This window comes from Poecile atricapillus, chromosome 5, assembly GCF_030490865.1.
Source record: "Poecile atricapillus isolate bPoeAtr1 chromosome 5, bPoeAtr1.hap1, whole genome shotgun sequence".
In the NCBI taxonomy this organism is placed as follows: Eukaryota; Metazoa; Chordata; class Aves; order Passeriformes; family Paridae; genus Poecile; species Poecile atricapillus.
This window is the reverse complement of record NC_081253.1, coordinates 35,371,720-35,384,503: the sequence shown is the minus strand read 5'-3', so window position 1 is coordinate 35,384,503 and position 12,784 is coordinate 35,371,720. Positions and strand designations below refer to the sequence as shown.

General features: G+C 48.6%; 1 protein-coding gene across 1 annotated transcript in view; it reads left to right on the top strand.

Moving 5' to 3' along the window:
• Positions 1–12,784, top strand: part of ABCA12 (ATP binding cassette subfamily A member 12) — a 79,459-nt gene that overhangs the window by 64,081 nt on the left and 2,594 nt on the right. Inside the window, exons 41-53 of the mRNA XM_058840562.1 lie at positions 450–504; positions 1,204–1,381; positions 3,521–3,636; positions 4,372–4,531; positions 5,807–6,075; positions 6,679–6,889; positions 8,389–8,498; positions 9,035–9,179; positions 9,309–9,443; positions 10,138–10,241; positions 10,501–10,593; positions 11,041–11,146; positions 11,783–11,920. Coding sequence (XP_058696545.1) covers positions 450–504; positions 1,204–1,381; positions 3,521–3,636; positions 4,372–4,531; positions 5,807–6,075; positions 6,679–6,889; positions 8,389–8,498; positions 9,035–9,179; positions 9,309–9,443; positions 10,138–10,241; positions 10,501–10,593; positions 11,041–11,146; positions 11,783–11,920 — 1,820 coding nt within the window. The remainder of the gene's footprint in view (positions 1–449; positions 505–1,203; positions 1,382–3,520; positions 3,637–4,371; positions 4,532–5,806; positions 6,076–6,678; positions 6,890–8,388; positions 8,499–9,034; positions 9,180–9,308; positions 9,444–10,137; positions 10,242–10,500; positions 10,594–11,040; positions 11,147–11,782; positions 11,921–12,784) is intronic.

Below are 12,784 nucleotides of genomic sequence, written 5' to 3'. Positions count from 1 at the left end.
AGGTAGCAGCTGTGGAGAAAGGCAGCAGGGAAAGACTTGTTCCTGGTGGGGAGAGAACAAATGGAATGAGGTGGGATCACCAGACAGCAGCTTCGAAACAGAACATATTCATCAGTTTTGAAGGTGTCAGTGGTGAGGAATCTAAGCTGGAATACACAGGCCCATGTGCCTGATTTGAGGTGTGGGAAGGGAATGGTGCTGGCAGCCAGACAGATGTAGGAACAAGGCCTAGGGTTTGAGTTTCAGATCTGCTCTGCAGCCAAGTGAAGTCCTAGGAAAAACAAGAATGCTCAAAATTCTGCCCAAGATCACACAGAGATGACAGAGCAGACACACACTTTTGATCTGCTTTTCTTCTCTTCTCTCTCAGTTTTCTGTCATATCAGGAGCTGGTGAAGGAAGCTTTAATTTGGACACATTTTCAATTTATCTTTTTTTTTCTCCCGTAGGTATTTTCTTATCAGCTCACCCATATCCTGGAGGACAGAGTCAAGAACAAGTAATGTAAGAAGATTCATTTGGCTGATGCCTGAATTTTTTAGCTTTAAAAGGAGCAAACCAGTTTATTGGAAACCATAAACCAGCCTAAATTACTGGATATCTTACTCTAAGTGATGAAATTGTTCTTGCTTATGTTCATTCCCTCTATACATGAATAGTGTCCTACTTGCCACCAGAGCTGGGGATTCCTACGAGGGTTTTTTTGCAGGATCTCATGGAGATCTGGAGGTCACAGTTACAGCCTCTCACATTTGTATGCTTGGGCATAATAATAATAATGATAATAGTAATAAGTAATGACATAATTTTCCTTTTGGCCTTTCCACTCCATACTGGGGTCCAGCATTACAGCTCAGTGCTGTGAGTCCCTTTTGCTGGGCATCATTGCCATCAGCAAAGGGAGCAAAGAAGGGAAGAAGTTCTCCTCTGTGAGGGTGGTGAGGCCATCCTTGGAAGTGTCCAAGGCCAGGCTGGATGGGGGCTTGGAGCAACCTGGGACAGTGGAAGGTGTCCCTGTCCATGGCAGGGGATGGAATGGGATAGGCTTTGAGGTCCCTTCCAGCCCCAAAGCATTCCAGGATTATAAAAGATGCTGTCCCAGAACCAGGACCTTATTGCTTCTGAGCTCTGACCACTCCCTCACAGTGAGGGAAATCTGCCACTTTCACTCACTAAATGCATCTTTCTCCCCTTTTCTCCCAGGCTCAACAGCTTACTGGACATCATAGTGTCCATGTCTGTTTTGGTGGGCTACTCCATCACCACAGCAAGTTTTGTGCTCTACATGGTCAAGGAGCACCAAACCAAAGCCAAGCAGCTGCAGCACATTTCAGGCATTGGGATGACAACCTACTGGGTGACCAACTTCATTTATGATCTGGTAAATAATTCACATTCCTAAATGCACCAGGAGGAGCATTACACAGCATGGGGGAAAAAAAAGGTCTTTATTTAAAGTTGGTTGCCGAGACTTCTTCTTATTGCTGCCAAGAGTGTTGTGTAGAAATTGTTCTCCAAGGCATTGGGGACGATTAAATGTGAACTGCAGCACTGGGTTCTGCTAAGCAAAAGCATTCCTGGTCTCTGGAGTGTGTGTAAAACACCCAGCACGTTTATACAGGAGCAGCACGGAGCAGGCTGCAGCTTGATTTCCATTCCAGCAGCCAGCTGCTCCTCTGACAGCAGGGCTGGGTCTGCTGTCACCCAGGCTCCACAAATCTGGGGTGAGGCTTTGGGGCTCAAGGCTACAGCCAGTCTGGGAACCCTGGCTGGGACAGCAGCAGGCATCCCACAGCTGACACAACCCTGCTGGGCAAAAACCCATCTCTGGCTTGAATGCTGTCTGTAAGAGTCTGTGTTATAAAGTTTTTAAGCCAAGGGAAGCTACAAATGCAGCCTTACAGGATCTGAGCATTTCCTTTTCACAGTGCTGCACAGATGTACCTTGCTGAGCTCCCAGCAGTGTGCTGCATTCCCTGGCATAGGCAGTGCCCTTGCTCCTCCTGGAGTTAAGTTTCCTCCTGGTGCAGAAGGTTCATGGCACAGTTGGAAAACATTGCTGGGCCAAGAGGAAAAATGTTTGTAGTGTCTGTAGGCTGAAGTGCTTTGTGTCTTCTGCATTCCCTGTGGTGCAGGGTGTCAGACCCTCACACAGGGAGTGGGCAGTGCAGCCAAACTCAGCTCCTGAGCCTGGGCATTGCCAGCTGGGCTGCAGCAGTGACCAGCTCCACCTATCCCACAAATTCCTGTTGATGCAGATCTGCAAGTGCCTAAAATCCCAGTGATTCCATAGCTTCCTGAAAACAGGAAATCTTCAGGGGCATTTGGGTGACTGGTGCAGGGAGGACGAAGGGCTGAAATCCCATGGGGAATGTGAGCCAGAAATGCCTGCCTGGAGGAGCTGATGAGTGCAGACATCAGCACAAGGATCCCCTGCCCTGCAGGAGGGCTGGAAGGGGTCCCAAGGCAGCAGCACAAGGATCCCCTGCCCTGCAGGAGGGTTGGAAGGGGTCCCAAGGCAGCAGCACAAGGATCCCCTGCCCTGCAGGAGGGCTGGAAGGGGTCCCAAGGCAGCAGCACAAGGATCCCCTGCCCTGCAGGAGGGCTGGAAGGGGTCCCAAGGCAGCAGCACAAGGATCCCCTGCCCTGCAGGAGGGCTGGAAGGGGTCCCAAGGCAGCAGCACAAGGATCCCCTGCCCTGCAGGAGGGCTGGAAGGGGTCCCAAGGCAGCAGCACAAGGATCCCCTGCCCTGCAGGAGGGCTGGAAGGGGTCCCAAGGCAGCAGCACAAGGATCCCCTGCCCTGCAGGAGGGCTGGAAGGGGTCCCAAGGCAGCAGCACAAGGATCCCCTGCCCTGCAGGAGGGCTGGAAGGGGTCCCAAGGCAGCGTGGCCCCAGCCTGGCACGGCAGTGCAGCCCTGAGCTGCAGCACAGCAGGGAGGATGGAGCAGACCTGCCTGCCTGCCTGCTCCAGGCCCTCACTCCAACACTGCATATTTGTAAATCAGCCTGTGGAAAAATCCCCAGAGCCCTTGCACAGTCGGTATTCAGCGGGCTGAAACTAATCCAGCGCTCTCGGCAACTTGATATTTCTCAGTGAATCCCTGCCAGTAAATTCTGCTAAATCCCAAAGCTGGGGAAGAGAGGGAGCTCTCCAGGCAGACGTTTGGTAGGTCTCTGGCTTGACTCAACACTATAAAGATTTACAGGGCACAATGAAGTGGTCTGACTGCAAGGCTAACAGAAAACCCAAAGGGGTATTTTTCATTCACAACCTTTTTTTAAGGTACTTTCTGCCCACAGTTCTCAGTGCTGAGGCTTTGCCTATTCAAAGAGGCTTTGTGGGAATTCATGTGCAATTTATCTGGGGAGAATTGAGAGCCCACCTGTGTTTGGTTTCCATTAGAGAAACCAAGCTGCATTTGTGCAGATTCAGTCCTGGCATTGTTTCTTCTGTATTGTTGTAGGAAGGTGTTTCAGAACTGTTGTCCTAGTAACATCTTTTTAATATCATTTTGCAGGTACTTTTTATGGTCCCTATTGGACTCTCTGTAGGAGTTATTTCAGCCTTCCAGATCCCAGCTTTCTGCAACAACAGTAACTTGGTGGCAGTATTTCTTCTGCTCTTACTGTTTGGGTAAGTGTGGAGCTTAGTTATTTAAATATCACTGCACAGGGTAAAGAACTGGATCTTGCAGTCTGAGATCCAGGGGGGGAATACCTGGGCTTTTCTCTTCAACATGCCCTTCACAAACAGTGACTAAGTTGCTCCTTCCAGGAGCAGGGAGGTGAAGCACTGTTGTTATGCCTGCTTTATTCAGAGCAAACCCTTCCTGAGGATATAGAAATATTCAAAGTCCCAGCAGCAGCCCAAGCTGTAAGCCAGTGCTTGCTGACCTCTTGCAAAGTTCAAGAGTGTTTCAATATCACAGAGAAAAACAAACAGCAGTAGCACAATTCTGGAAAACTTAGACAAACTCTCCCTGGCTGTAAATCCTCCAGGTCCAGTCTCTTTGTTTTCAGGTGGGGTTCCATGTTCAAAGTATGTATAAAAAACCTTTTCTCCAAATTCTAACAGACACAAAGGCATTTTTTCTTTCTTTAAGCTCTATAATGTGGAATTGTTACATGCCAAAACAACTGTTATGTTCCAACCCTGGAAGTGTTCAAAGCCAGGTTAGAAAAGGCTTGGAGCAACCTGATGTAGTGGCAGGTGTCTCTGCCCATGGCAGGGGGTAGAACTGGATGGGCTTTAAGCTCTCTTCCAACTCAAACCATCCAATGATTCTGTGTTGTCAGATGTCTTCAGTGGTTTGTTTTCAAAGTAGCCTTTGAGTTACCATGGTTTTCTCTGCTCTGTTGGTATTTATAGATATGCATCATTTTCCTGGATGTACCTGCTGGCTGGGTTTTTCAAGGAAACAGGGATGGCCTTCATTGTTTATGTCTGTGTCAACTTGTTCTTCGGCATCAACACCATTATCACTCACTCGGTTGTGTTCCTGCTCTCCCAGGAAAAGGCCACGGACCAGGTAGGAGCCCCAGCAGTTCTGACCCTGTGGTGGCACAGCAGGAGACTTCTTGTGGGCTTGGTGGCTTTGATCAGGTCCATAGCAGCTGGGCACAGTCACAGGATTTCATGGGACTCCCTACAGATGGGACATGAGTCACGTATGGATCTTGCTTGTCTGTAAATCTGCATTCCCCAGCAAAGAAGGAAATGATAGTGACAGAGGGGAGAACATGAAAGGAGAGGGGAAAAAACTGAGGACTGTCTTTATAACCACCCTGGTGATGGAAGATGAAGGGCAGGATGTGGGTGGAGATGCTTAATAAAAAGCTGTTGATGGACACTTCAAACCATTGCTGAGTTCTCGCAGCATGAGCTGTGGGGAGTGACAGCTGAATGTCACTGCCCAGAGTGACATGTGCTGCAGTTAACCCAGCACCAGCTGTCTGTCATTTCAGCCTGTAATGCAGTCATCTTCTCCCTGAAAGGATGAAAAACAACCCAGAGACAGTGATGGCTCCCTAAAGCCCTCTCTTAAACTGAGATCTCCCTGGGAATGGCTGGGATAAAAAGCACACCTTACACTTAGATTTCTTTTTCTTTTTTATGGAGGGCAATTACAATAGCTGGGTTGGATTTTTCTCTCTATCTGGACAGAGCTTGTTCAGCAACCCCTTGGATTTTAGGGATATTCAGTTATGATCACCTTTCATCCCTCTGTGCCCCAGTGGCAGGGAGTCAGTTCCCTTCCATGCTAATTTAGAGCCTCTCCAGTTTGCTTTATGCACGAATCCTTTCTTCTGCTAGAAATGCACCAGAGTTCTTTACTGTGAGACTGCACTGGGATGTTTGGCTGTGAATTAGCTGGAAAAGCCCTTCTGTGTCTAGAAAAGCCAAATCTTTTGTTCTATGGAGATGTTTTTCCAAGGAAAACAGACAGGACAGTGCTCCAGGGGAGCAGGCTGTGCTCGACAGATTACAGGGGTGCAGCAGCAGGACTCAGCTCTGGCTCATGGGTGGGTTCTGGGTGCTGGAGCAGCAGCAGGGACCATCCTGGGAACTGGCTGCTGTTTACTATGGGTGATCACAACCTCAGAGCTGCCTGTTGACTTTTATGACCTTGTGCCTGTGAAACGAGCTGTCTGCAGAGCTCTTTGCTTGCTCTCAATTTATCTCTGCTCTGAGACACAGGCAAATCCCAATGTAATTGTTACACTTCAGTCCCACAGTAAAACCTATGAATTTATTCCATGGATAAAAGCAGTGACTGACTGTGCTGCTCTTTGTTTTTTTCCAGGGCTTGCGTGATCTTGCTGAAAATTTAAGGCACGCGTTCCTTCTGTTCCCACAATTTTGCTTTGGCTACGGCTTGATTGAACTATCGCAGGACCAGGCACTGCTGGGCTTCTTAAAAGCCTATGGAGTGGACTACCCTGACAAAACCTTTGAGCTGGACAAGACCACATCCAAGCTGCTGGCCATGTTCATCCAGGGCACCGTGTTCTTTGCCATTCGCCTCGCAGTTCACGACAGGATGATTCAGAGAGTCTGGAACAACGTCCTGGAGTAAGTAACATCTGGAGCCTCGCACTGGAAACAGCCCCAGCCAGAGCTCCGTGGTTTCATTCCAGGCTCCCACACCATCACTGTCAATTATGAAGCCCATGAATTTCCAGGACAATTTGTGAGTGTGGAGTGAGTTTTGTCTGGCAGAAGACCCAGTGATTAGAGTATTAAGTAACAGAGGTGTAGTTTACAGAGTACCCTGGTAGCTGGTGATGGCTGGCACTGCAGCCCTGGCTCAGGTTTTGGTGGGTGCATGCTCCGCTGCTGCTGAGGGCAGTCATTCCACTGACAACCTCCTCTGTTTGGCTCTCCCCATCTCCTCTGCCCCAGGTGCACACAGAGGGGAGTGAGAACATTCCTGTCACCTGCATTAGGAGCGTGTCCACAAGGCAGGACCTGCTCCAGCCCAGAATATTTGCTGGAGAGTAAAAAAGAGGGCAGTAAAACAGGCAGGAAGAGAACACTGGGTGGAGAAAATACCAGGAAAGAATAGAAACTGTTTCTCTGAGTATTGTGTGCATGCCCTGGGATCTCACAGGGAGACTCCCTGGGATCTATCCCAACTGCTGGCTGTTGCTGGAGTCCCTCTCTGCCCTCCCCCAGGTTCCTGTTTGACAGAGTCCATGGCAAAGCCTCCCTGCTGCCGCCCGCAGCCGTAGAGGACGGGGATGTCCAGGCAGAGAGGAGCCGGGTGGAGTCTGGCAAAGCTGACTTTGACGTGGTGCAGCTCCAGAACCTCACCAAGATCTACCACCTCCCTCACAAACGCATCACAGCAGTGAAAAACATCAGCCTTGGGATCCCTGCTGGGGAGGTGAGCGAGGGGAGAAGGCTGTGGACACCTTCCTGTGTCACTGTCATCTTCTCTAATGGTTTCTTCTGCTCTGGCCTCTTCCCTTCCTTGCCTCATTTATTGATTCTTGGGGTTACAGCAGTGACAAAAGGCTCCTGGTAGATTTGGGACATCAAGTGATAGTCTGAAGGCTCTAGAAAGAGGGAAAGTGGATGGGAATTGATGGAGCTGTATTCAGAGCAAAATGTCTGCGTGCTCTGTTTGTACAGTGCAGTCTTGGGGGTGTCACTGGGGATCACCAGGTGGTAAATGAAGACAGCTGAACATGTCCAGCTGAAATTACTCACCTGAACTGCATGGGAGATGGTGAGTCAGGCTTATCTGCTTGTCTTTTCCCATCAGGGGAAGACAAATCACTTCAGCTGAACACACATTTTCATGAATTAGGACCTAAAATTAACTCCAAAGAAAAAAACATTCTTTGGTTGTGTCAGTGCAGTTGCCTCGCTGAGAAGTGAGAAGACAGGAATACACAGAGCACCTCTGAGATCCAGAGGAAACTGCAGACCAGATTCTACCTCAGGCTGTGCACCTGACTTGTGGGGAAACTTGGAATTAATCCTTGGCACCTGGTTTATTTTAATTGCCTTGGTCCCACTGAGATGAAAGGACAGTATCCTCACATGGATACTGGTCTTTATGACAGAGGATTTTTTCTAAGCCAGAACTGACATTGAGATCTCTAGCTTCTAGCAGAATTCAGCCTGATGCTGGTGGGATTTAGGGCACCATCCCCACCTGTCAGCAGAAGCAGTGGCCCTGCACTGCAGACTGTGCACAGATCCTGTTCCTGTACTGACCAAGGTGGGGAAGAGCTATGGGTTGCTGTGCATCCCCAGCACAGGAGGACTTTCACATCAGCTGGTCTGTGCTGATGCCATCATTAGATGGCTAAATAACAGTAATTACCAGCACAATGGTGATGGCTGATGCAACACACAACTGCCTATCTCCAACCTTAGCAATAAAACATGGATTTTACCGACAGATACTGGAACTACACTACAGGGAGACAGTTCTTCATCTTATTTAGATAGTGCTTTGGTGACACTTTGTGACAAAAACCTTGTGTTGATCAAGGTTTTAACCAGTGCCAGCCCAAGCCTCACTCACCCCACTCCCATGAGCAGCTGTGTCCCTGTCAAAGGGAGGCTTTGCACAAATGAGATGATGGGGATTTGGCCTGAGCTCCTGCAGAAATGCACCTTGCAGTAAAAGGAATGACTCTACTGGAGACACATCCTTGATTCTTCACCATATTAAACAAATGGTCCTAATATAAACTGGAGTATACTGCACAACAAACAACCTCCATTACAACACTGGGATGCTCTTGAGTTCCTCTGGCAATTCATCTTGCTCAAGGGGCTGGAGAAAGAAGGGGCACTGAGCACCCATCTCAGAGCAATATTTCTGCATTACAAATACAGCAGGTTTACACTTTGACTTTTCTCTCCCAGTGCTTTGGCTTGCTTGGTGTGAACGGAGCTGGAAAGACAACAATCTTTAAGATGCTGACGGGGGACATCGGAGCATCCAGCGGAAGGCTGCAGGTCCAGGATCATTCTGGGTATGGAGGATATGATTTCTGGGGAAGCAAATCAACCTGAGAGCAGTTTTTAAGCCTGGGTGGCAAAGGAAATAAATGTAAAAGTCTGAAATAAAACACTCAAACCAGAGCAAAAATAAATAAGGCAGGGAATTCATCCTTAGAAGGTGGCATGGTTGCTTCCTAAGGGGTTGCATTTTGCTGCTCAGAGGTGTTTGTTCCACTTCAGTCCATTGCAAATGGGATCAGGCTCAGATCCTCAGCAGTGTGATCCCCCTTCTAAGCCAGACCTGGAGACCAGTAGGGCTCCTCAAGCTTTATTTAACAGGTGGAGGCTTGGTGGCAGCTGTGCCACCCGAGGTGCTGGCAGTAACTGGAGAGCTGCATACTGGACATGCAACCTCTGCTGAACTGAAAGCTGGAGCTCTGCAGAGCCACTGCATTTTCCTTCAAGGGCTGGGGAAGGGGGTAGGGAGGATGAAAAAGGGGTTTTCTCCCTCTTGTTTGATTCTGGCAATTCAGTGTGTTTACAGTTATGTGCCAACCTCCTTACCCAGGTCCTTGAATGACATCAGTGAGGCCCACTGGTCACTCTTTGGCTACTGTCCTCAAGAAGATGCCTTGGATGACCTGCTGACCGTGGAAGAGCACATGTATTACTACGCTCGGCTGCACGGCATCCCGGAGGGGGACATCAAGGGAGTGAGTAACAAGGGGTTTGACTTGCAGCATTTTTGTCATTTGGAGCCTTTAAATTAGTCTTTCAGTAGATACATGTGTGATAATCCATGGCCTGGATGTGGATGTGGAAGCAGAACTCTTGCTCCCTAGGTTGTACTGCAGCTCCTCCAGCGGCTGAACCTGATGGCCTACAAGGACAGAGTCACCTCTATGTGCAGCTATGGCACCAACAGGAAATTGTCAACTGCTCTGGCTCTCATTGGCAATCCATCCATCCTGCTGCTGGTGAGAAATGGGGGCCCTGTTGAGGGAACAGGAGCAGGTCCTTGGGCTGGCAGGAGAGCTTGGACAGTCTCACAAAACCTCCTCAGGCTTAAGGGACACTCCCCACGTGCCCACGCTTGGCCTGACAACAGAAACTGTTACAGGAAAGTTCAGGTTCCAGCAAACACTCATATTTTCTTTGAGGGCATAAGAGAGTGGCAAGTCTTTCAGTTTCTCTGGCAGCATCTTTCAGAAGTCAAAAATAGATTGTGTATTTGCCAATTAAACTCTCCTAGTCCCCAGCTCTATCTTGTTTTTTATTTCTATCAACTTGCCTGCACAGCATTGCAAGAAAAGAAATGTCTTTCACTGTGAATTTCTAGCTCTTCCATGTGCTTACCCCATTGCTAAAACATATCTTTTAGTGCAGTTTTCCCACTTGCTGCATACTGAATGTGTGCAGAGCTGTGTGAGCAGGATTCCCAATATTAAGTTGGATACCTAGTGGACATAAATATCCCTTGTCCCAAATTCTGTCGAGACTGCTGCCTTTACTTCTGACCACCTGCCAGTGTTCCTGCTGCTTTTGTGAGATAAAAAAATCTCAATAAAAATAGCAGGAGGGAGGAATTCCCTCTGTACTAACTGCTGCCTGAGCCCATGTTTGTTTGCTTTTTGAGTGCAGATTTCCATTCAGGCCTGTCTTTCCCAACAGGATGAGCCGAGCTCTGGAATGGACCCCAATGCCAAACGGCACCTTTGGAAAATCATCAGTGAGGAAGTGCAGAACAAATGCTCGGTGATACTCACGTCCCACAGGTAGGGCTGGGCTGCTCTGCCTCCCTTTGTGGGGTCAGCAGAAGTGTGGAGAGACCCATCCCTGCCACTCCCCACTGGTCCTTGCCCTATTTCAGGGCACCGAGCTGTGACAGGTTTGGGGGTTTGTTGTGGCTGAATGTGGTGTCCACAGAGACTCACAGCACTTTAGGGAAGATGAGTGAGTGATGTTCTCCAGTTACTTAACCATGTTTTTATACCTTTTCAATGACTTACTAGAGCTTCTTGGTTGGTTTTGCAGCATGGAGGAGTGTGAAGCCCTCTGTACCAGGCTGGCTATCATGGTGAACGGGAGTTTCCAGTGCATTGGCTCTTTGCAGCACATCAAGAGCAGGTCAGTAAAATGAACCTATTTAATTTTCACTCAACAGCCTCTGGAGTTACTGACCTACAGCTCTGAGTGTTCAGAACATGAGACCTGTGTTATCAAAACATGGACTTTTTCTGGTTCATGTCCCTTATACACCACCGAAATCCTGTGTTAACTGATGCACTTTGTACTCCCTCACATCCTGTCTTCCCAGAATGTGTCCCCTAAAGTAATCTGTTCACTGCTACAAAGGAGAAATGCATATTAAGTCTGAGCTTTGGTTTTATTAGTTATAACAATAGCTCAGCTTCTTACCAAGTTCCACTCCAGGTTAACAGCCCTGACCCCATTCAAGCTGCACCGTGCCTGGGTTACATTTCCCCAAAGAGGCTGTGCAGCACTCTCAAAGTATTTTCTTCATCTGTTTTTCTCTTTTCTACAGTGTTAATTGTGATTTTCTGTTTCCCCTAGGTTTGGAAGAGGATTCACTGTGAAGATGCACTTAAACAGCAGCACAGTTTGCACTGAGAAGCTGACAGAGTTCATGAAGTCACACTTCCCAAATACATGCCTGAAGGTAAGCAGGGAAAATGCTTTCAGGAGAGGCTTTCAAAATCCCTTCAAACTCACCAAGAAGATCCTTGCAAGGTGGACATCTTGTGACATTCTGTGCACATAGATCTGAGCTCTCAGAGTCACACTTGTCACTGCTTTCAGCTACGTTGTCTGAGGGCTGGAGCACTCCAGTTCCTGGTGGCTGAAGTGACATCAGCCAAACAGCTGCAGTGACCCTGCAAGGCAGCTGTGAGGTGACCCCCTGCCCTGGGAATGCCCTTCCCACCGAAGCCTGGAATGGATGGAAACCCCCTTCAGGTTCAGTGGGTAATGAGATGCTTCCAGTAACTGAGTAATTGTAAAACCAGAGTAACTGAGTCACAAATCCCTTCCATTGTCTGTAACCCAATCTGTGCATGAATCCAAACTGCACATCTGGAGCTGGAAAATGCTATGGCCACCCTGGAGCTTCCACCCTGGTGCTTTAGCTGTGCTCCCCCAGTCACAAACCCCACAGGAGCTCCCAGTGGGGAAACACTGGTCACTACCAGACAGTAACATTCAGAAAACACCACAGCCCCTGCTCCTTCATCCTCCCATGGTGCAGCTGTTGGATCTGCTGACCCTTGGCTTTCCCCCACCGACCTTGTCCCCCCAGGATCGGCATTTCAAGATGGTGGAGTACCACGTCCCGGTCTCTGCAGGAGGGGTAGCGAATATATTTGATCTCCTGGAAGGCAGCAAAGCAGCCTTCAACATCAGGCACTTCTCTGTGAGTCAGACTACGTTGGAGGAGGTAAGGAATTAAAATGTGAGGCCATCCATTTAAAACTGCTAACAGGGGAGCAGACTGATGGTTACACATAATGGACTGCTGCACACTATAGACTACAGTTTGAAAGGGATTTCCATCTATATTCCTCCTGGGGGTACTTTATCAGCACTGCTGCCTCCAGGTACCTCTGCTGGTGCTAGGGAAACACACACAGAAAGCTGCCTGGAACATAAAGGATTTGTTCTTCCCTCAGTCACTGCTGATTTCAGGAGCCTCGTGGGTGTGGGTGAAGGGCAGGACTATGAATCATCCCCAAGTCCAGGGCTAGGCTTTCCACCAGTACTGAAAATTTGCTTAATTTCACTTTTGGGTTGGAAGTTCATTTAGCATTACTCCAAACTTAGATTTGGGGTTCATTCCATTTTCCCTTGCAAGAGCATTCCCAATGGCAACAAAATCTCACAGGGAGCATATCAGGTGAAGGGATTTCCACAAGGACTATCCAGAAGAAATCATCCTGTTGAGCATCTGCACCTGGAATATCAGGTTTGTCCCAGAGAGAGGAGCAGAGCTGCAGCCCTGTAGCACTATGGATTGTGACACAGCACTCTGGGAGGGGAATTCCTCAGTGCTGCTCCACTAAGGGGCAGTGGCTGGGAGAGAAACAGGCAGGCAAAGCACAGGAAGCCCCAGTTCAAATTCTGTGGGAGGACAGCTTGGATTTGTGAATATGCAAATGTGATTGCAGGGAGTGTTCTGGTAGGAGTCCTTTCTGTATTCATTAGCTGCTGTTGAAAGGAAGGCTGTAAGGTGTGATTTTATACAACTCTCTCTACGCTCTGCAGTTGTGCGTGCACAGATGTCAATTACACAGAGACAGATGGA